Source organism: Phytophthora ramorum, assembly GCF_020800215.1.
Source record: "Phytophthora ramorum isolate Pr-102 chromosome Unknown Phyram_PR-102_s0006, whole genome shotgun sequence".
NCBI classification, from domain to species: domain Eukaryota; phylum Oomycota; class Peronosporomycetes; order Peronosporales; family Peronosporaceae; genus Phytophthora; species Phytophthora ramorum.
This window is the reverse complement of record NW_027150652.1, coordinates 3,541,069-3,564,982: the sequence shown is the minus strand read 5'-3', so window position 1 is coordinate 3,564,982 and position 23,914 is coordinate 3,541,069. Positions and strand designations below refer to the sequence as shown.

The following is a 23,914-nucleotide window of genomic DNA, read 5'->3' as shown; positions in this document are numbered from 1 at the left end:
GCGAGTTGTCTAAAACCGGGACCTCTTCTTGAGAATATGCTATCTGGTAATTTGAACAGATTTGAATTGTGAACGGAATTTCAGGCATTTTCTGGAAGTGTTTTGGACTGTTTAGAAGTCGTCTAAAACCATCCCTACCTGTGCCAGATCCCTTAACCGTTAAATATCCATAAATATCCCGCTTGTTTCAAATTCAGAGCGGTTTTGAGTCCGCTCTGAAATTGCAACACTATAGTTTTCTAGAGGCCCTCTGCCAGAATTTAATATTCTATTCATTTAACGAGGTAACCTTCGAGATTGGATGGGGTCGACAAATTCAGAGCGGAACAAAATTCGTTTTCAAAATTACTTGAACAAAGTATAGTGGAATCGATAAATTGAGAGCGGTTGTTTGCAAACCTGTGGAAATGGATATTTTCGTGGCATATGGTTTTACAGGTTTGGCAAACTTTTCGCTCTGAATTTGTTGTCCTCATCAAGTCTCACAGGAAAGTGTTGATCTGGATAATTTTGATTTTAGCCAGGATAATATGGGAAAGTCGGAATGCAGGACACGCGCCCTGCACGAAACGTCTCGTCAGCGCGGTGGTTTTCTCGAGACGCCGACGCCGAGGACAAGGTCGTGTACTATCTTGGCCTGGCCGCTAGACCACGGGGTTTGCTGGACATCTGCCACATGTCCATTACGAATGATCGCATTGGTGAGACCATTCTGAAGGCGCTTGAAGCCGGCTGCGTCGTTCGCATGATCATCGACGAGCAATGCGCGCTCCAGACCAAAAACATGTTGTGGCTACACAAGTTTAAGGACGCGGGGATCCCTGTCAAGACTGGACGCGTGCCCAGCTTAATGGTCCACAACAAGTGGACCGTCGTCAACAACGAGTTCATTTTAGAAGGCACGGGCAACTACAGCGAGACCGCGTTCAATGGAGCTTGCCATGTAGAGACGTTTCTGACGACCACGGATCAGACGCACGTTGATTCGACCAACCGCGAGTTCGAGCAGCTTTGGCATGAAGGACGGGTGCTTCAATGGGCCTCGAGGCGTTCTGCTTGCGTCATGTACTTGAGGGAGGACGAGGACGAGGACGAATCAAAGTACCCATCGGGAGAGCAGGACGAAGACGAGGACGCAACGATGTGCTACTTGAGAGAGGACGACGACGACGAGGAAGAAGAAACGAAAATGAACCCCCCGGGAGAGCAGGACGAGAACGTTGCTCATGTGTAAGAGGTGGTTGGACGTGACGTGTTTGACCGTGGTGGGTGCACGTGCTTCTTCATCAAGAGAAACTCCCAGCCAGCCCACCAGCCGCCAACCACACCAAGACTCCCCCGCATGAACCGCTACCCCCTCGCGCCCAGGCCGCTGAGCGACAGCCTCGTATTTGGTGATCAAGCGACCGTTGTTGATGGCAGTGACAAAGTTTGTGATCAACGGGTGTAGCCATCACGGCGCCGGTCAAGCCAGTCGGCCAGTCGCCGCCGCACATGCAGCTGTATTTGACGAGCTGCAGGACTCTCTTACCAGCGCTGTCGGCGCTCGGCACAATCATCGAGGCAACAATTTCATGTGTAAGCCGCGTCGAGCTTTCTTGACGACGCCCAGCGAGGTCAGTGACAGGGAATCCCTGCATTTTGCTCGCAATGGACTGCTCACGAGCGCACGCCGCAACAGTGGCCCGCTTTGCAAGAGAGCAGCACGCGTTGCGAAATTCAGAAATGCTCGTCTAATGGCAAGCTCCTCGGCATTCCGCAGGGCAGTCTCTGTACGACAGGAACCCTCTCCTTCCGTTCCCCAAGACAATTTGCTGAGTGTCGTGATCCCTCTCGACCGTCGAGCCACCGCCGTCATGCGTGGGCAGACCCTCGGCAGCGAAGCTTACTTATTTGCTTACCTAACTCGTCCATCGCCGCCGCCGAGCGCTGTCCGCCAGCCAACTGTTCCTTCATCTTCCACCCTCTACAGTCTCACGTGGCGCGATACACTGAACCACGGCCCTCCAACGACTACGTGGGTGAGTAGCTCGCAGCGTGAGGCCACCGCGCGCCGAGAATAAGCTCTCGCCGAGGCGATCTTGCAACGCAATGCACGGAGGCTCGGAGAGGCGTCCTGTGCTGGGTCCGCCATGTCCACTTGTGTGCTCACTTCAACGCGGGTAGATCAGGTGCCCATTTTGAATGCAAAGGCTAAACTTTTACTGCGGATACCTTGGTTGGTTGGTTGGTCGGGATCACTTGCCGCCTTCCGTGACGGCCACGGTTCCGATGCCACAATGTGACCGCCGTAGGATATGGCGCGCGTCAGGGCTCACTTGCGCGATGTGATGGAGTGCAAGGCGAGTTGGCGCGGCGCGAAAAGACCTGTTGACCACCGAAATCCCAGACAACGCGGCAGCCACACTACAAGTCCTTCAAGCGTGTGCGGGGGGGGGAACTGAAGCGGGCCCTCATATCGCTGCGATCGCATTTTCGCGCCTCTCGAGTCATCTGCTCTTGCCTGCTGCATGCATGAAGACGCGCAAGTCCGGGCGCGATGAACCACAGAATGGTCTCGCATAAGTGCCCATTCCGGCAAAATGTGTCCGGTGCTTTCCTTTTTTTTGAGCGGAATTTTTGGCTGTGCCAGATCCCCTTAACCGTTGTGTGTCACACAACATTTTCGATGATGCGAGCTGAGCTGCGCGCGTTCATCGAGGCCAGGAAGCGCGCCATCGAGGCCGCTGAGAAGCGCTACGATGTTCAGGCCGCGGTAGCCGAGCTGCGCGAGCTGGCCTCGCCGTTACACTACCCCGATCGCTTTCCGTCGACGTGGAAGGTAGCCGTGCCACTCTAAAGTGCTCGCTGTGCCGCCGACTGATCTATGCTCGTGCCATGACAGGAATTATACCTGGAGCTATTCTACCGCGACGTCGCGACTTTCGTGCTGGGCTTCGTAACTGTCCACCTCGAGATTTGCTTCGCCGAGCTCGACCGAGAGCAGGCGTTCGACGTCTTCTTCGACCGTCAAGTCGTGCCACTGAGCCGAGCGGTTGCCGCATTGACAGCAATCCTCTCCGCCACCAAGACGAGGGCAGATGCAACGGACAAAACGGCACAAGAGGACGCAGAGGCTTCCATCACGCAGTGCATTCGGATACTGGAGATGGCTGTTACCGATGGTGGCATGGAGGACATCGTGGCAGAAATGCTGATGCAAGAACAGGTGCGCAAGATACTGGCTACGATCGGGTTGGCATTGCATGCTAATGTGGTTGATATGCTGTAGCAACCAGCGACAAGCGGCGGGCAGAGTGTGATCGGACTGCAAGTGCTTATCTCACAGCTTTCGTCTCTACCGGGTACGCTGCAGCCATAGATCCCTCAAATAGAGTGCTGAAGTGGCGTGGTAAGTCATGGATCGTTGATTAACGGAACCCCTTGCAGACCTTATCTACAACCGCCGACAGCGCGATGCTCCTGCAATATTTCGCCCACGACGATACTTCCCGATGCTTTGCGATGGAATATTTCGCGGTCTCTCTCGGCTGGAAATTACTGAGAGTCAGTTGCGCACCTTCCGGATGTTCGCCGACAAACTCACTCGTATCGGGCAAGCTCAAGCCTTCACCCAGAGCTGGATGCACTCAGTCGACACCATCTCGACCACGAAAATGAACAACGCGCTGTTCCTGAGTCTTCCGGAATCGTGCCAAGAACAGATTCTTGTCCAGATTGCGAGCGAAAAGACCCCCAGCCCATTCAGCGCTAAGCAAGCGCTGTGCCTCCCTAAGTACAGACTGCTCGCCCAAGTTCCTACTGCGCTGTGCGCTAGCAAGCACTTCCAGTATGTTGTCGCGCACAAACTGCTGCTTCGAAAGCCCATAGACGATCTTTTCTTCTGGCGGGTGCTTGTCGACGTTCTGGTGCAAGGTGACAGCAATCTTTCCCACTCTCCCCTAGCATCTGTGTTCGACGTAGTGCTCGAGCGCTGGAGTCAAAGCGACTTTGCAGTCAACACGGAGTACTCTGTGAACGCCTCTGTTTGTTTCTTCCTCCGCTACAGTCTGCAAAAGCTTGCGAAGGACAAAAGTGAGACAACATTTTTGCACAACGACTGGATCACGAAGCTGTGCAAGGGTGTCCAAGACCACATGAGCAATTCATTGGAGCGTGTACGGGCTCTGGGCATGCGTGTTGGGGAGAGTCTGTCGCACATAATTGCATCTGAAAAGCCACTAGACTTTGGACTTGAAGGTGAAGACCCCTTGGTGGTATACGGATGTCCCGTGTTACTAGAAGAGCTCGAGGAAGGTATCGCCAATCTGATTTTAGACCAAAGCCCCGCGGAAGACAACGAAATCCAGGCTGTATCAGGTAAGGAAAATCGAGGTCGACGGAAGCGCGCGAAAAAACGCTCGCCCAAGCCGTTCACAATTGACCCGGACGAATTGGTGCTTAGCGACGACGATGACGAAGCAGATGAAAATTACTTGGATGATGCTGTTGAGTCCGAATCCAGTTTTGACGACGCCGATTCCGACTCCGATATGAGCTTGGAAGCGTACGATTTACAGGACGACGAGGAAGACTTGACAGCCAGACGGCCCTTGTATATAAAGGACCTGGTTGCAGGTCTTTTGTCGGACGATGACCGTGAGAAAACGGAGGCTGCGCTAAATGAGGCCGAATCATTGCTGCGCCGACGACCACGTGATCTGAACGACAAAGCACATGAAGTTGCTAGGGCTTTGTTGCGGCTCGAAGACAAGTACAACACACCGCAGTTTGCCAAGCTGCGTTTGCAAGCTCTTGCGACCACGTGTACTTTAGCACCGACTCAAACCCTACCATATCTGTGCCGCCAGGCGTTGGAACGCGAGCAGTTGTTGCAGTCCCGTATTGACGTGCTCCAGGCGATGACCTCGGCCGCCCTGGAACTATCCGAGAGAGGTAACGGGCACCAGCATCCGCAAGCACCCAAAACGCTTCTTCAGGAGCAAGTTGGTATAGTTCCAAACGACTTGGCGACGCGCACGATGCAAAGTCTGAAAACACGTCGTTGGGGCTACCGACGTGATCCGTCGGCTGCGCCAAAGAGAAACGCTTTTGCGCCATACGCATTGGAGTTCTTCTCACCGGTGCTGTTCGGGTATGTCGCGTACGTGCGGAAGCATTCGGCTGGTTCGACCACAACTGGGAAGTCTCGCAGCGAAGTTGAGCTGACGTTCTTGGCGCACTTATTGCATGCGCTAGCAAGCTTTGTGGAGTGTGCGGGACACGCGCCGCAGACGACGGCGATGGCCAAGTGCTTGCTGGAGTTCGCTTGGAGCGAGCGCTCCAACACCAATGCGGAGGTACGCCGCCAGGTGCTGTTCAGTCTGAGTCGTGTGTTGCTAGTAGTGCCTCCGGGTCTGCTGCAGCAAGAGGTGGGCGAGTCCCTTGCGGAGGTCGCGCCGTGGCTGCGTCAGGTGCAGAACCACGACCCCGACGCTGGGTGCCGTGAGGCAGCGCAGCTGCTGAGCTCGTTCGCGTCCGTGCCGTTGCTCTCGTTAGTGTAGTTAGGTTTACTTTGCTGTGAGCTCGGTGAGCTCACAGAGAGATACAAATGTTTGAAAAGCTACTGCTTGTGCGCAGACTATTTTTTCCTCGAGCTCTTGCCAATGTATATGCTAACATGTAAGTATCGTCAAAAGGTTCGACTTTCCCGAACGGCTTCATTGTTGGGCTTGACTTTGATCGGTCGATTATCTACGGATCTCCAGTCCCTCTTTGCTCAAGCTAACTTGGCTTGAATAAGAGAGATGGGACCGCAAACCGATTCGAGGTTGCTGCATTTTCATACAACCTAGTGTGCACCACACAATGTACTCATTTTTCGTCCTTTCGCTCGATTGTCCATCTTTCAACAAGAAGCCCCCAAACAGCAAAGCGGGAGAAAAAAAGCTCAAGCACCAGCACGAGCCGCTGGCGATTACCCTGGGGGAGCGACAGCAGAGCGATCCGGGAGCCCCAGCACCATAACCCCCTTCTAGCGCGAGCCCTCTCCGCTCAGAGCTGAGCTGCGGGCGCCACGACGGCCTGCAGACGAAGAGCCGCAAGAGATGGCGACGGTACAAGACTCGCCCGTGAGCTCCGCCAAGCTGACGGCGCTGGGCATGGCGCTGGACCAGGCGTCTATTTCCAGTGCGGGTGGTGTCGTATCCCCCGCCGCTACGAACGAGGCGCTAGACGACGACGACGACGCCCCAGCGCCCAAGCTGCCGACCAAGAGCCCGAAGAAACGCGGACGCACTGACAGCCTCAAGAAGATGCTGCCGGCTCCGGCCTCGCAGCGGCACAAGCAGGTGGAGTCTCCGCAGTCCTCCACGGAGGAAGATTCGGCTGCGTCGCCCTCGACTGGGCCCACCCAGGAGACCCCTCCACAGCCACAACAGCGGCCACAGGCACAGCCGGCGAAATTGATGGTGAAGGATCGGAGGGGGAGCGGAATGGGCGTCCCACGAGCTCATTTGATCCTCAACGCCGTGAAGCAGGCACCTCCAGCTAAAGAAAAGTCGAACCCACGACGGTGGTCCAAACACGAAGACGAGTCGCTGAGGCTGGCGGTGGAGAGAAGTGGCGAACGCAACTGGAAGGCCATTGCTGATCAGGTGCCGGGAAGAAACCACACGCAATGTTTGCAGCGGTGGACGAAAGTGCTCAAACCAGGCTTGATCAAAGTAGGATTTCGGGGGGATTTGTGCTGTGATGGTGGATTGGACCAACCTGCTCACGTGGACTGGTGTTGTGTGATGTAGGGTCATTGGACACCCGAAGAAGACGCGAAGCTGCGGGATCTCGTGGCGGAAGGCAAAAAGAATTGGGGTCAAGTGGCATCTCTTATTCCCGGACGAACGTGAGTTCTGCAGTAAAATGGCACGGATCAGTACTTCTGGGTGGTGCTAATGTTGTTGCGACCCAGGTCCAAGCAATGCAGGGAGCGATGGTGTAATCACCTCGACCCAAACATCAATAAGGGGTAAGCTCACGGATCATCATACCTCGTCTCGCAGGTTGCGATGCTTACTAATTTAATTACTTGTCTACGTGCTACAGATCTTATACAGAGGATGAAGACAAGATTATTGTCGAGATGCAAGCCAAGCTGGGCAATCGTTGGTCTATCATCGCGCAACAGCTCAAGGTTCGACTTGTTTTGAACGATGCATACTTCCATAGCTATGACCTGGATGTGCGATTAACGATACTGTCAATTTGATAGGGCCGAACGGAAGACGCAGTCAAAATTCGATGGAAATCTCTGATGCGTGGTAGGCGTGCTGCTTCCAAAGAAGATAAAACACCCACCGCTGCCACCGTATCACCTGCAGCAGCTACCGTAAATACGTCGCCATCTTCTCCAGCGGATGTCGAACAATCCAAAGCTAAACCATCGAAGGCGAGTCCAGTTCGGCCGAAGAATCACCCTCTAACAGCTACGACAACCACCGAAGTAGCACCGACCACTACTGTGAAAACCGAGCTGGAAAATGCCCCAGAAAACAGATGTATGCCCGATGCGAGCCCACCAACGGAGGCTGCCTCGTTAGGGATCATGCCAAGTACGGTATTTGTGAAGAACGCCCAGACGTTGGCTCCAGCGTCACAGCCAGGCATGACGGCTGCAATCGGCGGGCCCATGCATAATGTGAATGATTTGGTGGCCGCATCGATTCACAACTTTCAGATGAGCCAGCGCTTTCACCCAAGCTCAGTTGCGCATGCCAGCAATGTACTGTATCCCGCCAACACCAACCAGATGATGGGGCCGAGCACCCAACAGCCTCCTGCTGTCTATGCGATTGCGGACGGGGGAGCAGCGAGCTACAACATGAACATGCAACCGCACCAAATGCCACTTCAACACCCGTCGCAGCAGCACATGCAGCAACTGCCGCCATCCTATCAATACTCACAGGGATACGTGATGCAACAAAATATGGGCATGATGCCAAACTACGTGGTGCCGTCGAACTTCCCGACATCGAGCCAAATGCAGATGCAGATGCAGATGCCAAACATGTCAATGCCAGTAAGTCCACTCATCTTAACGTACGGAGCGAGCGTGTTTGATTTTAGGGCTAATACGTTGCTTCATTCTACTTGTTTACCAGGTGTCATCGTCAATGCAGCCGTCGTTGTCGATGCCTCCGACACCTACATATTCGTCTCAGGCTATGGCTATGGCCATGGCAAATGCGCAATATCAGCAGCATCCGCAACAAACCCCACCTGCTGTGCACCAAGGCTTCAGCGGCGCACCGCTTCATCCTCGAGTTGTGTCCATGGGCACCCCGTCAGGAACGTCTACGCAGCATGTGATGGTGCCTACTACTGGTGGGGGTGGCATTGCCGCGAACAGCGCCAACAACAATACTGGCAGTGCCATCGCTGGTCTCCCACCTTCCTCCGCTGTGACTGCTGGAGGAAAGGGGCTGAACACACCACGGGAAGAGTGGGGTTCTTCACAGACTCCGCGGTCGCAGATGATCATGACGGAAGGCCACGCGTCCGCGTACGAGCTGTTTCACCAACAACGACTTCGATTGATGCTACAGGAGCGAGACAAGCAGGGTTTATCGCTCTCTTCTGCGCCATCGCCTGGACAGGCTTTGCTTACAAAAGAGCTGGAGGCAAACAAAGAGCGCCAAGCCCGGCAGGCGATCATGCAGAAGGGGTGGAAAAGCGCCGTGGAATCGATGGTACTGTGTTGAGCAGTTTTCCGCGAGATACTCAGAATACGCTGGTCTAACTCTTCCTTGTGTGTGCCTTTTGCAGGACTTGTCTACCCTGGACGACCAACAACGGTTTGACGGGTTGCTTGAGAAAGTATCACTGTCCGCTCTTGATCCTACGGACGACGAGCTGCTAGACCAGACAGTCGACATTATCACAGGAGGTACACATCGCCGTTACAAAATGCGAGAGCGAGAGGAACAGACAGTTGACGCTTTGTGTGAATGCCGACAGATGACACAGTGGATCTTTGATGGTGACACCAATGCGCTCGCCGACGCACGCATGGACGAGGAGAAGCACACATGCGAAGGGCAATCACAACCCGTTTTTTTATTTGTACATGGCACCGATGTGTAAGCTAAAGTTATTGAAATTGGAAGGCAATGGCTCCGCAGAATTCGATCGCCCAGTGATCCAAGTGAGCCCTTTCGTAAGCGTCTATATTATGATCGTGCAAACAGAGCTCCAAAACTGCGGCCTTGCGCCAAACACGTCACATGATAGGGGTGGTCTCTATTCGTCGTCGTCATATTCGCCTTCGTCGTCCTCGTAATACTCATCTTCGTCGCCGAACTGCACGTCTACGGGCAGTGCGGCCACGGCGTACAGGACAAGGGCAGCAAGAGCACCAATGATGACGTTCCGAGGTCCCTTCGCAAAAGCCTTGTCCTGCTCCTCCTCACCTGTAGCAGCATACTTTTCAGCCTCCTCCTCATTCTTTTTCTGAGCGATTTCCGAGGCCAGTTCGCGGCGACTCCAGTCCAGGCTACGATACGGCTTGAGGAATGACACTTGCAGCGGGGGCGACACCTTCTTCATGAATGCGCTGTCAAGAGAAGTGGTGGTGAAGTAGTTGGTCTGGTTTTCCGAGTACATAGCCTCCTCGCTGAGACTCGAGGGCTGCTCCCCAGGAGCGCCAAAATACGCGTCGCGGATGCGCTCCGCCAGCGTAATGAGCAGTGGGGCGTGCTGGTGCACGGTAGCCGCCAGCTGCGAGTTGCCCAGTGCGTCAACGACATGGCCAAACACCGCAACGTCCAGTGCGCTCGGCTGGTCTCCGAAAAAGTAGAGCGTGCCAGCGCTCTCGAGCTTGGTGTTAAGTGCCGTGTAGCAGTCGCGCGCAATGACGTAGGCCTGTTCCTTGGTGGAGATGCCGTACAGACGCAGCTTCTCCATCGTGTCCAGGTGCATCTTCTTGGGCAAGAAGAGGTTGAGCGGGAACGGAATGTGGCGCTTCATGTGCGGGCGGGTGACCTCGCGGTACGTGGCCGAGTCCACCCACCGACAGTACAGCAGGACGCGCTGCAGCTTCTCCGCCAGCATGGACCGGTACGCGTACGACTCGCTGCGTTGCGCATCGCTCAGAGACTCGTCAATGTCCTTGTGGAACTGCAGCACACTTCAGCGTCAGCTCTCAAGACAAACAATCCATAGACCTAGCCACGCACCGTCTGCAAGTGCATGATGATCTCGTCCTTGGGCAGCAAAAAGTTGCCATCGCTGAGCTGTGGCAGCTCACCCGTGGCCTCGTACACCGGGTACTGCGAGTTGTGCACGTGCAGGCGGATGCCCGCCACGCGCAGATAAGCCTGTACATCCCAGGCTGGCAGGAACTGGTGCAGCACGAGCGCCGATCCCAGCTCCTTGGATGTCTTGGGCGTGCTCTCGAGCTCCGTGGCGTCCACCAGGTCGTCGTGCAGCCGGTCGGCGTCAGGCCCCAGCGGGTGGAAGCGGTCCTCCGGGAACATGACGGCCACAGAATGACGGTCTCTGTTATCATTGCACCACTACCCTACATATCCTACTAAGTGCGTTCCGCGTCGCGCCCAACCAATTGGGTCTACCATTCCATCACCTGCCAACAAGAGACCAGGAGCTGTGGAGGCAGTGACAGCCACATAGGCAAACATGGCGGACACGGTGCAGATCGCGATGGAGAAGATGGTGCCAGAGCTGGAGGACCTCCAGCAGCGCAAGCTCTTCTCCGCGGACGAGATCCGCCAGGTCGTAGACAGACGCCGCGGCTTCGAGTACTCACTGCAGCGCCAGCCAATGCGCAAGATCGACGCCATGCGCTACATCGAGTACGAGCTCAAGCTGGACGCGCTGCGGGCGGCACGCAAGGAGCGCTTGAGCCTCGTCAAGGTCACGCTGGGCGACACGGCGGGTGTCAAGCGTGTGCACAACATCTTCGACCGCGTGCTGTTTAAGCACCGCGGCAGCGTGGAGCTTTGGTTGCAGTACGTGGCCTTCTGCAAGCGGGAGGGCAGCAGCCGCGTGTTGTCCCACGTGTTCTCCAGAGCGCTGCAGTCGCACCCGCGCAGCGCCGAGCTCTGGATTGAAGCGGCGTCCTACGAGTTCGGCGTCAGCCTTAACGTGGACTCGGCGCGACTGCTCATGCAACGAGCGATTCGTCTCAACAAGCACAATCAGAAGCTCTGGCTCGAGTACTTCCGTCTGGAACTGCTGTACGTGCAGAAGCTGGCGATGCGTCGGCAGGTGCTTCGTCTGGACGAGGAAGTGGAGAAGAGGGCGGAGGATGACGGAACTACCGTGCTGATTGACCAACTGCCGGAGGAGAAGAACGTGCAAGAGGAGCAAGTCTCCGAGGAGATGACAGCCAAGATGAACGCTAGGAAGCTCGTGCTGCAGGGAGCTATTGCCAAGATTGTGTACACGAACGCGGTTGCTGCTATTCCGGATGATGTGGCGTTCAGACTGAAATTCGTGGAGATCCGCGACCTTTTCGGTATGCATGTGGCTGCAGAGCTGTCCGATTTCATTTTGCAGAACTGCCTTGAGAGCTTCCCCAAGAGCGAAGACGTGCAAGCCGCGAAGGCGCTGCGCCCCTTTTTGTCGGTTGAGGATAACGCTACTTCTCACTTGGGTGAGTCATCCGAGGTGGATGGCGCGAACGTGTCTGAGGCTGAGCGTCAAGCCGAGTTGCTTGCCGTGCACAACTTTGAGACGAGTGTGACGAAGCTGAACACCGTATCCATGAAGGAGCTGTTTGCGGACTGGCTGGTGACGCGTCTGGCATCTTCTAGCCAAACTGCGTTCTTGCTCGAGTATACGCGTGCCAAGCTGAAAGACTTTGCTTTCTCAGAGTCGAACAGCTCGTCTCCGTCTCTCGCCATTAAGTATGTCGACTTGATTCATCGCACGGATGGTACAAATGACGCGCTTATGATCGTGCGCAAGGTCTGCGACGAATGTTTGCCGCAGTCATCAGAAGTCTGGCTCTTGCAGTCTCAGCTTGTGCTTCACGGAGATTACGAAGAACCAGGCACTAGCCGCTCTCCGTCTGCTAAGCGTCGCCGCACCTCGCGCGGCTCTCATGCGAAGGCCACTTCCAGCAACCCATTGGATGCGGCTGTGTCGGTGCTGAAGACTGCCCTCACAAAGATTTCGACAAAAGACCTGGATGCGCAGTTTGCTATTCACAACCGCCTCCTGCAGCTGCTTATTAGCAACGCAGAAACATCGAGTGTTGTTGAGAAGGCTTTCAAGAACGCTCTCGACGCACAAATGCGTGGATCAGCACACTGGAGCGGTCTGCGCCAACAGTACGTGGCTTGGGCTGCCAGTGCGTCCTCCCAGCAGTCGTTTGCGCAAGTTCGCGCGCTGTACACCAAGTTCATGGTTGACGAGCAGCTGCTGCCTTCGTTAGAGACATACTCTTTCCTGTTGCTATGCGTGGATGTCGAGACGTCGTCCGCGTCTGTCGATGTGGCACAGGTGCGCAAGCTGTTCGAGAAGCTGGTGGAGCTCTTCGGCTCGCAGCAAGAGGAGGTCTGGGTGCAGTACGTGCGCTGTCTGTCCGAGCGCTTGTCGCTGTTCGCCGACGCCACGCGCGTTCAGCAGCGCGCGCTTCGCGTCTGGAAGGAGTCTACGGCACTCATGCAGTTCGCTTTCACCGGCCTGTAGTCCGTGTTTTGATAGATTTGTACGCAGCAGCAGTAGAGAGCGGAGTCGCCGATTCCAAATAGACATGTTGCATTCACCAACTTCTCGTCAGACCACTAGAGACATAGCGCCATACTCCACTCCGCTGACCACTAACAAAGTAGCCGTCGACGAAAAGGTCCACCATATTTATTATAGAAAGCCACGCATCTAAGACTACGCTTCGCCACTCTGTTCCGCTGATGTCTCCTTCCTCTCATTTCTAATCCCAGTCCCTGGTATCAGCTCCCAGAGGAGCACAATCAAGCTATTGCGCCTGCTGCAGTCGGTCGCTGGGCGTCGCCGTCCGCTTACCGGGCCTCGAACTGGATGAGGCGCTTGGTGCGTGCCTTGTACATGATGCGGTAGCCGCACGCGCGGCAGCGAATGGGGTCGCGCGCCGACAGGTAGTTAACGATGCCGCAGTCGCCGCAGATGTATTTGATCTCCGGGTCCTTGATCATGGCCGCGCTGGCGCTGGTGCCGGCCGTACCGGCCGCTGGGGTAGCTCCGCCGTCCATGTTTGAGTCTTTGGGAAATTGCTAACTGATCGCTGGCTGGCTGCCAATGGCGACGTTTTGGCCAATCGCAGCAGTCAGATCCGCCATTCGTCGAAAACAAAGCGTAGCCATCTATCCATTGGTCGAAAACATGACACGCTTTCCATTGGCCTCAGACGCTTCGACCCATTCGCTCTCTGACCACCTGCGTAGTTGCTCGCCTCCTCGCTTGCATTGCACTGCAACCATGAGCACCATGTCAAGCCAGATGCCCATCATGTAAGTGCATTTACACGCTGCAATCGCAACCTCAAAATTGCAGTGGAAAATCTCCAACAACTTGCGTACTCATGACTCTGCTCCTACTGCTGCTTGTAGTTTATGTTGCATGTGCGCGACGCCCATCGTGGCGAACGCGGCCAACACGTGCGTCAATTGTCTCAAGTCCCAGGTGGACGTGACCGAGGGCATCCCCAAGGAAGTGATTATCCACCAGTGCCGCGGCTGCATGCGCTGGTCGCGTCCGCCCTGGGTGGCGGCCGATCTCGAGTCCCGCGAGCTGCTGGCCATGTGCCTCAAGAAGATCAACAACTTGAACCGCGTCAAGCTCATCGACGCCAACTGGATCTGGACAGAGCCCCACTCGCGTCGCCTCAAGCTCAAGCTCACGGTGCAGAAGGAGGTCATGAGCAAGATGATCATGCAGCAATCCTTCGTCGTCACCTTTGTGGTGCGCAACCAGCAGTGCGATGCCTGCCAAGCTTCGTTCGCCAACCAATCGTGGCGCGCAGTTGTGCAGGTCCGTCAGCGCGTGGACCACAAGCGCACGTTCTTCTTCCTGGAGCAGCTCGTCCTCAAGCACCGCGCCCACGAGAAGACCACGAACATCGAGTCGCACCCGGACGGTGTCGACTTCTTTTTCTCGGAGCGCAACCACGCGCTGCGTTTCGTTGACTTCTTGCAGGAGTCGGTGCCCATGAAGATGAAGACCGCAAAGAAGCTCATCTCGGCGGATAACCACAGCAACACACACAACTACAAGTTTACGTATGCGGTGGAGATTGCGCCTGTTTGCAAGGACGACTTGGTGCTGCTGCCGGTCAAGCTAGCTCGTATGCTTGGCAACATGTCCTGCCTGTGCCTCGTGCAGTCTGTCACATCGTCCATCCACGTCATTGACCCGGTCACCACCCAAGTGTGAGTTTGCCAGTGTTCGTCAATTCTTGTTGTTATTGATCTGACGTATTTTCTTGCTATCTTGGACTACAGGGCGGAAATTGATTCCGAGAAGTATTGGCGCTACCCGTTCCGTGCTCTGCGATCCATTAAGGCTATGGCGGACTTCACTGTTCTGGACTCGAGCCCAATGGCAATCCCTTCCGGTGGAGGCCGTGCCATCCGTGTGACTCGCAAGACTCGCCTCGCCGATCTGGAGATTGTTCGCGACGCCGATTTTGGTGTGAATGACACTCGACTCCGCACTGTGAGCCACCTCGGTATGATTCTGCACGTTGGTGACTCCGCTCGTGGCTACGACCTTACGGCTGCTGTATTCAACGACGCCGACTTGGTCCCGCTTGTGCAGTCCGGTTTGACTATGCCGGATGTGGTGCTTGTGAAGAAGATGTTCCCGCGTCGGATCCAGAAGCGCGCACGCAACTGGAAGCTCAAGAAGATGGAGGGTGTGGAGCAGGCTGGCCCTGTTCGCAGTGCCGACCTCTCGAAGGAGGAGCAGGATTACGAGCAGTTCTTGGACGAGCTTGAGGAGGACAAGGAAATGCGTTCGCAGATCAACCTGTACAAGGAGGAGACCAAGCAGAACAAGCCCGCGGAGGATGACGACGCCATGGAGGAGGATGACGTTGGTGCTCCGGCCGTGGAGCTGCACGAGCTGCTTGATGATTTGGCTATGGAGAACGAGCCCACGCCGCAGATTTTGTCCGAGACCGAAGCCAACCAGACTTCAGCTTGGGAGCTGGAGGAACTGTAAATGCGATGCATCCCCATCAACCGTAACTAGATTTTCTTTTTGATGCTTAATAGCTTGGTTCATGCAGCTTTCTTGATTGGTTGTATGCCTTAAAAAGGTCGTCATTGTTTTTGGTAAATATGCTTGCAGTCAGGTTGAAATCTTCGAGACTACAGACTGCTACTTGAAAGAGGTTGCTGTATGACAGACAGCCCGTAACTGTAGAAGGCGTTTGTATCTCAGCAAGTTTATTTTGTTTTCGTGTCCTTGATGCAATGCTTTACATTACCGCATCAATATTGGTCATAACGCAAACAGTTTAGGTAGCCTCCGGGATCGTCCAGTTGGCGGGCACAGGACCGATGTCGCTGATGATCTCGCGGTGGCAAGACCACACAAGCTTGATCGCCTCCGGCGTGCCGATGCCGCCAGCGCACGGGTCGCCGGCCGGGCCGAACCAGTGATTCTGAGGAGCACCCGTGGTTCTCGCACGGATGCCGCTGTAGGTCGTGCCGTTGACCGTAGCCGAGAGCACCTCGTTCGTGAAGTACTGGTCGTTCGAGACCACGGCAGCCGTAAGGTGGGCCTCCATGCGCTCCAGCGCATCAAGCACAAGCGGCAGCTCGCTGTCGTCGTACTCAGTCAGGACTTGGAACGGACCGAAAATCTCCGTGGTCACAAGCTCGAAGTTCTCCGGCTTGACAAACTCCTTCAGCGGAACGAAGATAGCAGTAGGCTTCACCGCACCATACTTCTCCGGGATCGTGTGGTTTTCTGCATGATGCAAAACGCGGTAAACACGTTAGTAAGCAGTTCACCTATCGATTGGCGGCAGAATAACAGCATGTACCAAGCTCCTCGGCTCCAAACGCGACGCGAGCACCCGGGATCTTCAACAGAGCAGCAGCGTGGTCAAGCATACGCTTTGTGGTGACCGTCAGCACGGGGCCAATCGTCAAGTCCGAAAGATTGCGTCGGGAAGCGAGCTCGACAAGCTTCTTTTCGATGCCAGCATCCACCCAGTTCTTGTGCATGAAGAGGACCGACTGCGCCGAGCACTTTTGTCCCGAGCAAGCGTACGCGTCCTGTAAAAAGTGAAGGTATTCGTTAGTATGGCAACTTCAAGTAGCATGAAAATAACACAAAGCGCAAGCGTACCTGGTCAGAAGTCCAGGCAACGTAGTCAAAGTCACGGACGTCAGGGCCAAGCACCTTCCAGTCGAAACCAGCATCCTCAAGCTTAATGCGGCCGCTGAGGTCCTTCGCGAGCTTCTCAGCAACAGCCTGCGATCTGCACAAGGTGTCACGAAACATAAACGTCAGCCGCCCAGCTGTAGAATAACAACCTTATGGCAAAAACGTACCCGGTGAACAGCGTGTTGCGCGGCTTGATCTGCAGCAGCAGGTCGTTCATCACGGCGCCATCTGAGTTGATAAAGTCCACATCGGTCAGGGGCATGCCGCACTCGTGCAGCAGACGCAGGGTCTCCTGCATGACGATGGACACCTTGGAGTCCACCTTGAGCAACACCTTGTTGCCCATGAAGAGCGCGCCCATCATCTGGAGCACTGGGATCTCAATGGGGAAGTTGAAGGGCGTGATGAGCGCCACGGGACCGTACGGCCAGCGGTGGCCGTTGCTCGTCTGACCCAAGTGGTCGCCTGGCACGCCGAACGAGCGCGCCAGGAAGCGCACCTGGTCGCCCGAGAAGTTCTCGAGGAACTTGCCCGTGACTTTGACCTCGTTGCGCGCCTGGAAGTAGCTCTTGGGGGACGTGCGCTGCACGAGCTTGGCGAAGTAGTCGGCCACCTTCTCCTCGCGGAACAGAGCGCCAGCCTTGGCGCACACCTGGCCGTACAGGATGTAGCGCTCCACATTCTTGAGCGGGTTGTGGAGGCCGTGCTTTGGGCAGCTGGTCATGCTCTCCACGAAGGGCGCGAGCTCGTCCTTCTGGGTCAGCGGCATGGTCATGAAGGCCTCGCCGTTGAGCGGGTCGAGGATGGTCTCAGTCTTGGCCGTCTTGATCCACTTGCCGTTGACTGTGAATAGAAAGTTAGAGATACTGCACGCTAAGGGAGACCGGTGCAGGGCGACGCACCCAAGTTGAAGCCGTCCGTGGGGTTGGCGCCACTGAAGTCCGGGTCCACGGTGGCGAAGGACGGTAGCGACGACATGGCGCGCGTGGCGCTTAGTGCGCGGCGCGAGACGAGCGCGGAGGCCGTACGCAAGGAGCTGGAACGCAGCATCAGAAAGGATCCGAGGGCTTCGAAGCGGATTCCGATATGAGTGCGTGGTCCCACCGGCAACTTCGAGTTGTGCACTGTGTGGGGCCAATAACAGCACGCTCAACTAATATCATAATAACCATTCCATTAGGTTTAGGATCTGTTTCTTGTATGTAAAACCTATCAGCCAGGTCCGTGCACTCTATCAAATCGCACCACCTATCAAACCTCAAAGGTTGTTTAGACGTGGGCCACACACCTGACGTGGGCCACACCATGTTTAGACGAGCGGCAACTTCAACAGAAAAAGGTCCCGAACAGCATGCGCTCCACGACAGCAACAGCAGCGGCGGCGGCAATGGACAGGGGAGGCTCGACTCCGATATGCTGCTGGGGGAGGTGGGTGTGTTGAACGGGACTCTCTCGGCTGTTGGTGGTGGCTGTCTGTGACGGTCGTCTTCCTTGGACGAGGCGTTGAAGTTGGCTGGAAGTGGCTGGTAGTGCGACAAGGGTCCTTGACCGGGATAAATAGCAGCGCGTGAATATATAGTTGACAGTCCTCGGCTCGAGTTCCTGCTCGCTGGTACATGGCGCCGGCGTGAGTCTGTCTGTGTATAGTGCACGGCGGACAGGAGCTTCTTTTTTATCTGCAGTGGGGTCGAGGATCTGGCCGACGCTCACCACTTGAGCTCTGCGATCTCTGCGATGGCGGCCAGGACGCCGGCGGGGAGCGATACGACGGCACACCGGCGGCCGACGGCTCCCCGCCGCACGAGTTCCTTCCTGCTCTCCTCGTCCACCTGGCTGCAGCCGTAGTCGCTGGCGTCGGTGCAGGCCTGTTGGACGTGCACCTGGATCTTGGTGCGCAGCATCTTGGACTCGATCGGGTCAACGAGCGTGGTGATCATGCTGGCTGGTGCTGCTGAGGCCGGTGATTGAGAACTGATCTGCTGCGGTCGTGTGCTTAGAAGTCGGTGTGCTCGTGAGGTCGTGAAAGCACTAATGGCGCTCCTCCGTTTCCGAGTCGCTGCGAACTCTGGACGGGTGGCTGATGTTCGAATGATGCCAAACCGGACCAGTGCGGTGGTGAGACCAGGAAACGCTCGACGCTGTCTTTTTTGTCGGGCAATTGGCCTCAGTTGCCCGGCGGCAGCCGAGAGTTGCTCGCCGTTACCGGGATAAGATCGCGTGCGAGGATCCGTGCGACGTTCATGCGGAGCTTGTTGACGGATAGCGTGAGACGCGCAGCGCCATGCTCGTGGGACACCAGGCCGCGCTTGCCCGAGAAAACGATCGGGGCAGACAGCTTTTGCGCGCCACCAGCAGCGCCAAAGCAAGCCGTTTAACACGGTGTGGCGCCAGTCAAGATGACATGCGTGCAAGAAAGGCAAGCGCACGGTGGCCAGATTCCGGCTCGTGGCGCCGGTTCGCCGGCGAGCAGACGCGGTACGTGCGAGAACAGTTGCATGCGTAATGCTCACAAGGCAGTGGAAGCGCTCGGCCAACATAGCAGCCGAAACTTGCTGCAGTTGCCGGTTTCCGTTGGCGCGCGCTTGCGACTTGCTTCTCTCCGTTGCTGCCACGTAGCGCACGATGCCGCTCTCGCGGTCGTTATTTGCTGGCATGTCGGGCAGTTGATGGCCCCGAACCACCACCGAGACGCGGTAATGCAGCGTGTGCGTACCCGTGGCACGCCCCTGCCGGTTTGTCGCTACTGCAAGTACGAGCCAAGGCTGTCGCGTCAAGTTCCTCTTTCATGCATCCTGAATGGCGCATGTGCACGAAGGCCGTTTGGCACCCGTCTCACCAGCACCGTTTCCGGCCTCGCTCGCGTTTGGAGCGCATGCTCTGATCTCTTGAACGCTTGGCACGGGTTTGCGCACGCCACGTTCAGACGCTATTATTGCCTGCATTTCATCTGCAGTGCATTTGGCTCAGGTACAGCCCTTTACTACTGGTGTAGCAGTGGGTCAAAACTGCACTCGCCTCGGTTGCTGCTAGCCTCGCCTTGAGGATAGCAAGCCAAACAACCACTAAAGCTCCCACATGATATGCGAGCTTCCAGGTACCTTGGGGATAATAAGTCGGCTGAACGATCTTTTTCGTCATCGTAAGATCAAGTTGACACCAACCGACGCAACAACCAGCCCTCAGTTCTCATTTGCACGCCTCGGCAGCACTAGTAAGCATGATCACCACACACGACGTCGACCCGATCGAGTCCAAGATGCTGCGCACCAAGATCCAGGTGCACGCCCAACAGGCCTGCACCGACGCCAGCGACTACGGCTGCAGCCAGAAGATGGATGAGGAGAGCAGGAAGGAACTCGTGCGGCGGGGAGCCGTCGGCCGCCGGTGTGCCGTCGTAGCGCTCCCCGCCGACGTCCTGGCCGCCATCGCACAGCTCAAGTGGTGAGCGTCGGCCAGATCCTCGACCCCACTGCAGATAAAAAAGAAGCTCCTGCCCTCCGTGCACCATACACAGCCAGACCCACGCCGGCACCCGAGCTGAGGACCGCCAACTATATATTCCCTTACCAGCCACTTCAACGCCCACAGCCAGGTCGTTCAAGGAAGACGACCGTCACATACAGCCTCCACCACCAGCCAGATCCGTTCAACAGACCTACCGCCTCCAGGTGGCGCGCGCCGGTCTGGGACCTTTTTCTGTTGAAGTTGCCACTCGTCTAAACATGGTGTGGCATACGTCAGGTGTGTGGCCCACGTCTAATCAACCTCTGTGATTTAATAGATTCTGTAATTTGTAAGTGTGAGAGGCCCTGGAGAATAAGCTTTTATATACAATCATCTCATCGGATAACTAATGGAATGTTTATTCTGTTGACAACGTCAGTTGCTTGTAGCATCAACTCGCATTCATTCTTTTGCTAGCTTCAACGACACACATTCATCGACTCTTGAATTTAATACTAAAAGGGCATAAGAGTGCATAAACGAATTGAAAGACAAATCCTATCGCCGCTACTGTAAACAGATATGTACGAGCCCTGTCTGGGCCGCCAGAGCTGTTGCGTCGAGAACCTCTTGCTGTTTCTTGTCCCACATGAGCGTGCTTCTCGGGTCGGTGCGCGCTGTGCGGCGCTTGTGGAGCGCACGAAGGTCGTTCGTGTCCCCGCTCAGCACCGCCACGAGGCATGAGTGTTCGGGCAAGCTCGCTTTGATCTTCTGCACAAACTCCACAACTTCCGAACGGCGAACCCCGCGCACGCGCGCCCAAGTCAGGTGCGGCGGAAAACCTGTCGTCAGTTGATGGACGACTGTCTGCACTACATCTCCCGGGGCTTCGCGCGGGATAACGCAGGCCACACCACCACTCAGTGAGCGGCAGGAGCGCTGACAGTCCACAATCAGCACCGACTTCTTCGCCCGAGCCATCTCGTTAACCACCTTCTTCTGCTTGTACTCATGTTCGATGCTCGGAAACGTAGGACCGTGCTTGATCTTGAGCTGCGCAAGCTGCAGTGTGGCTACTGCATCCTCGACACTGCAGTGACCATCCATACCAGTCTGGATAGCCCTGTTGAGAAATTGGCTCGTCAAGAAGCGCAATGCCGAGCGGAACGGTGGCCCTTTAGGGTGCGGATACATGCACACGGTGTCAATCACCCGGTGGTGCAAAACCCGCAGCGCTTGCAGGTCATTCTCGATGGAGTGACCCACCAAGATGGCCTCCGCGGGGACAAGATCCAGAAACTGCTTTTGGATATCCGCAAGCCGCGTAGTTGTGGCCTCCATAATCTCGCACGTGATGCCAGAGTACTGCGTGCAGTAGTCTACAATCGGGTTCTTGGGCCGCACGTACTCATCGAGAAGCACCTTCTCACTGGCGTCTATTAGAGTGAGACGCGTGAGCTCTACACCTTTTGTGGTGCGGCACATCTCACAATCAATAGCAAGCAAAAGTTGTTCCGCTGATCGAGTCTCGCCATCAGGCAGCGGCATTGTCGAGGCAAACTCCGCCGCAGCTTTGGCGTCATCGAACGGAATCGACGATAAATGCACTTTCAGCTCTTCTGGCGATAGCACGTAGAACTCAGCACTCGGCTTGGCAGTCTCTGTAACCCAATAACATACCCACCACGTCAGCATCCCACGCACGTTCTCTCTCGCCTGCAGACAACGTACCCCCAGAGCCCTTCTTAAACTTCTTGATCTTTTTCTTGATGGCTTTCTTAGCCGCGTGCTTTTCCTTTTCGATGTCGCGCTTGGACACAGGAATCTTTAGCAACGTGGCGTCGCATCGCGGAATACTGTCGCCCTCGGACAGTCGACTGCGGAATTGGTAATCAGCATCTACTCCTTCAAGCAAAGGAAGCTCCACAGCAGTAGTCACTGCCTTGTCACCATTAGTAGCATCTTCCTCCCCTGCAGCAGCAGAAGTCGTCGGCTCTTGCTGCTGAGGCCGGAAATCCGGCACTTCCTCGCACACAAACAGCACCGTATACTTGATATCCGTCTGGATGCTTCCCAGCAAATGGTCCATCAATGCATCCCGGATGTCCTGCGTAAAACGGTCCCCAAAAAGTGTAGTACTGGTTAGCAAAAATGCGTGAAAAAGTAGAGGAATTGGTGGGTGCACGCACTGCGAGAGGGACGTCCGCGTTTTTCCTCGCCACGAGGTCCTCCAGACTACTGCGTAGAAGACCCCCGTTAGCTTCATCGAGGCTGCGCTTGCTGCCGCGCGCGGGGTCCTCAGACGTCGCGGTGCCCAACAACGTGCTTCCAGCCATTTTCAAGTCAAAAGTCCGTCGCGACCTACCAGCTCCCTGATTGGTCTAAATTATTTCCCTCAAAGCCATCCAAAAATCACAACTGGAAGTGACGAATTCGTTTGAGGTCGAGTCCACGAGTTTGTGGGGAAGGTGTGGGGCGTCCTTTGTGTCGGCCCTCGGGGCGTTGCAGAGGGGTGAGAGGCATCTGGGGACTGCGAGGCGCGTGGCAGGGGCGGCGGCGATGCGGTTCCGGTTGTCGGTTGGTTTTGGCGAGCCAACTGTGCGGAGTTTTGACACTAAACGTCCCTCGAATCTTGATGGGGAGCTTCAAGGCACTACCTCCTCATTGTAAGGGGGGACTGACAGAGAAAAACCTCGGGCGGAGTGTGCAGCGCGTGGCAGCTTCGGCTGCGATGTGCTGCTGCTCGGCTCGAGGGAGCCTTGCAAGGTCGCGAAGGTGGAGGATTGGCCTTCGTGCTCAAAGGGGGTTCAGACAGGAAGCAGTCGCTCGCTCCTCGTGCTTGTCAGTTCTTGACAGGAGCGAGAGCGAGTGAGGGTCTTTTTGACAGAGGACCTCAGCTTCCTCCTGTGTGTTTGCATGTATTCGTGTGTCATCATCTCCCGCGATCGAGCTCTTCGGAGCGCCGCGCCATTGCCTCCCGTCGCCACATCGCCGAGCGATTATCCATCGCCAACCTCGCTAGCCCTGCGGCTTCCTCCGTGGCATGAACCAATTCAATCTTTAGTAATCCGATCCAGTAAATAGTTCACCATGTGCAACATGGCTACATTGCATTTTCATTTGGCAATAAAGTAAGTCAGCCAATCGGATACTCCCATTTCGCAATCGGACACCATGCGCTTCCGCGGTACGCTGGCCAAGGACGCGTTGGCCGTGCTGCTGGACGTGGCACAGTCCTTCGCGCGGCTGGGCTCCCAGAGCAGCGCCAAAGCCAACTGCGTGTTCACGCTCACGCCGGAGACGCTGTCCATCGCGCTGAAAAGCGGCGGCGCCGAGGAACTCCAGAGCTTCGCGCGGCTGCAAGTGGGACGGCTTTTCCACGACGTCGTGGTGCAGTCCCGCGCCGAGAACCACATCGGCTTCTTGTGCGACGTGCGCCACTTCCAGCAGGCGCTAACATCGGGCAAAGACGCCAGCGCCGTCATGCTGCGGCTGCTCAAGCGGGACGGCAGCAACTTCCTGTGTCTGCGCACCAGGGCCGTGGACATCGACATCGTGCAGAGCATCCCCATCGAGGTGCTGCCCATGAGCACCGTGGAGCACTACAGAGAGCCCAGCGTGCCGGCCCCGCAGATCGCCATCGAGATGCCGCCACTGCGTGCACTGCGCAGCATCGTGGACAGACTCAAGGCCATGCACAAGACCATGACGGTGGAGGCTAGCAAGACGGGCACGCTGATTCTACGCATTGACACCCACCCGCTCACGCTGCAGACGCTGTTCGCACACTTGAGATACCGTGATGATCTCATTGAGGAAGACGAGGAAGATGAGGACGAGGAAGAAAGAAGGAGGCAGCAGCGTTCATCGAGTGTCACGGTGGACAGCAAAGTGCTAGGCAAGGCCATTTTGGTTGATGGACAGTCGACCGACTCGGTGCTGTGCTGTATGACAGAGAACAGGGCCATGGTGCTGCACTCGATTCTGGTAGACTCGTTCGGATCCTTCACGTGCTACATCCCCGTACTCACGCCGGACGTTTGATCAAGAGTGGGAGTGGCTGAAGTCAAGCGAGGAAAAGGCTCAAGATCATGCG

General features: G+C 56.1%; 11 protein-coding genes across 11 annotated transcripts; 6 read left to right on the top strand and 5 right to left on the bottom strand.

Annotated features, from left to right (window-relative positions):
- Nucleotides 1-2,668: 2,668 nt before the first annotated feature.
- On the top strand, nt 2,669-5,543 carry KRP23_8019 (Telomere length regulation protein TEL2-like protein; the record flags this gene model as incomplete). The annotated part of the gene is made up of 4 exons (XM_067893408.1): nt 2,669-2,821; nt 2,885-3,208; nt 3,272-3,344; nt 3,430-5,543. 4 exons carry the CDS (start codon nt 2,669-2,671, stop codon nt 5,541-5,543), a joined length of 2,664 nt encoding a protein of 887 aa, XP_067745193.1.
- Nucleotides 5,544-6,086: 543 nt separating this feature from the next.
- KRP23_8018 (Transcriptional activator Myb) lies at nt 6,087-9,014 on the top strand (the record flags this gene model as incomplete). The annotated part of the gene is made up of 8 exons (XM_067893407.1): nt 6,087-6,704; nt 6,783-6,880; nt 6,947-7,003; nt 7,081-7,168; nt 7,247-8,056; nt 8,139-8,726; nt 8,803-8,923; nt 8,995-9,014. 8 exons carry the CDS (start codon nt 6,087-6,089, stop codon nt 9,012-9,014), a joined length of 2,400 nt encoding a protein of 799 aa, XP_067745192.1.
- A 262-nt stretch (nt 9,015-9,276) lies between these two features.
- Nucleotides 9,277-10,511, bottom strand: KRP23_8017 (Metaxin-1; the record flags this gene model as incomplete). Its single annotated transcript, XM_067893406.1, has 2 exons — nt 9,277-10,152; nt 10,212-10,511. 2 exons carry the CDS (start codon nt 10,509-10,511, stop codon nt 9,277-9,279), a joined length of 1,176 nt encoding a protein of 391 aa, XP_067745191.1.
- A 160-nt stretch (nt 10,512-10,671) lies between these two features.
- KRP23_8016 (U3 small nucleolar RNA-associated protein 6) lies at nt 10,672-12,690 on the top strand (the record flags this gene model as incomplete). Its single annotated transcript, XM_067893405.1, has 1 exon — nt 10,672-12,690. The coding sequence occupies one exon, from the start codon at nt 10,672-10,674 to the stop codon at nt 12,688-12,690; it is 2,019 nt and encodes a 672-aa protein (XP_067745190.1).
- A 195-nt stretch (nt 12,691-12,885) lies between these two features.
- On the bottom strand, nt 12,886-13,229 carry KRP23_8015 (DNA-directed RNA polymerases I, II, and III subunit RPABC4; the record flags this gene model as incomplete). The annotated part of the gene is made up of 2 exons (XM_067893404.1): nt 12,886-12,931; nt 13,024-13,229. The coding sequence occupies 2 exons, from the start codon at nt 13,227-13,229 to the stop codon at nt 12,886-12,888; spliced, it is 252 nt and encodes an 83-aa protein (XP_067745189.1).
- Nucleotides 13,230-13,455: 226 nt separating this feature from the next.
- Nucleotides 13,456-15,198, top strand: KRP23_8014 (60S ribosomal export protein NMD3; the record flags this gene model as incomplete). The annotated part of the gene is made up of 3 exons (XM_067893401.1): nt 13,456-13,487; nt 13,587-14,405; nt 14,478-15,198. The coding sequence occupies 3 exons, from the start codon at nt 13,456-13,458 to the stop codon at nt 15,196-15,198; spliced, it is 1,572 nt and encodes a 523-aa protein (XP_067745188.1).
- Nucleotides 15,199-15,496: 298 nt separating this feature from the next.
- KRP23_8013 (putative aldehyde dehydrogenase) lies at nt 15,497-17,424 on the bottom strand (the record flags this gene model as incomplete). The annotated part of the gene is made up of 5 exons (XM_067893400.1): nt 15,497-15,951; nt 16,028-16,262; nt 16,336-16,468; nt 16,542-17,217; nt 17,277-17,424. The coding sequence occupies 5 exons, from the start codon at nt 17,422-17,424 to the stop codon at nt 15,497-15,499; spliced, it is 1,647 nt and encodes a 548-aa protein (XP_067745187.1).
- Nucleotides 17,425-18,080: 656 nt separating this feature from the next.
- Nucleotides 18,081-18,311, bottom strand: KRP23_8012 (uncharacterized protein; the record flags this gene model as incomplete). The annotated part of the gene is made up of 1 exon (XM_067893399.1): nt 18,081-18,311. One exon carries the CDS (start codon nt 18,309-18,311, stop codon nt 18,081-18,083), a length of 231 nt encoding a protein of 76 aa, XP_067745186.1.
- A 1,280-nt stretch (nt 18,312-19,591) lies between these two features.
- On the top strand, nt 19,592-19,819 carry KRP23_8011 (uncharacterized protein; the record flags this gene model as incomplete). Its single annotated transcript, XM_067893398.1, has 1 exon — nt 19,592-19,819. The coding sequence occupies one exon, from the start codon at nt 19,592-19,594 to the stop codon at nt 19,817-19,819; it is 228 nt and encodes a 75-aa protein (XP_067745185.1).
- Nucleotides 19,820-20,385: 566 nt separating this feature from the next.
- Nucleotides 20,386-22,154, bottom strand: KRP23_8010 (Small RNA degrading nuclease 5; the record flags this gene model as incomplete). Its single annotated transcript, XM_067893397.1, has 3 exons — nt 20,386-21,479; nt 21,550-21,925; nt 22,008-22,154. 3 exons carry the CDS (start codon nt 22,152-22,154, stop codon nt 20,386-20,388), a joined length of 1,617 nt encoding a protein of 538 aa, XP_067745184.1.
- Nucleotides 22,155-22,992: 838 nt separating this feature from the next.
- KRP23_8009 (Checkpoint protein hus1) lies at nt 22,993-23,862 on the top strand (the record flags this gene model as incomplete). The annotated part of the gene is made up of 1 exon (XM_067893396.1): nt 22,993-23,862. One exon carries the CDS (start codon nt 22,993-22,995, stop codon nt 23,860-23,862), a length of 870 nt encoding a protein of 289 aa, XP_067745183.1.
- Nucleotides 23,863-23,914: the final 52 nt, after the last annotated feature.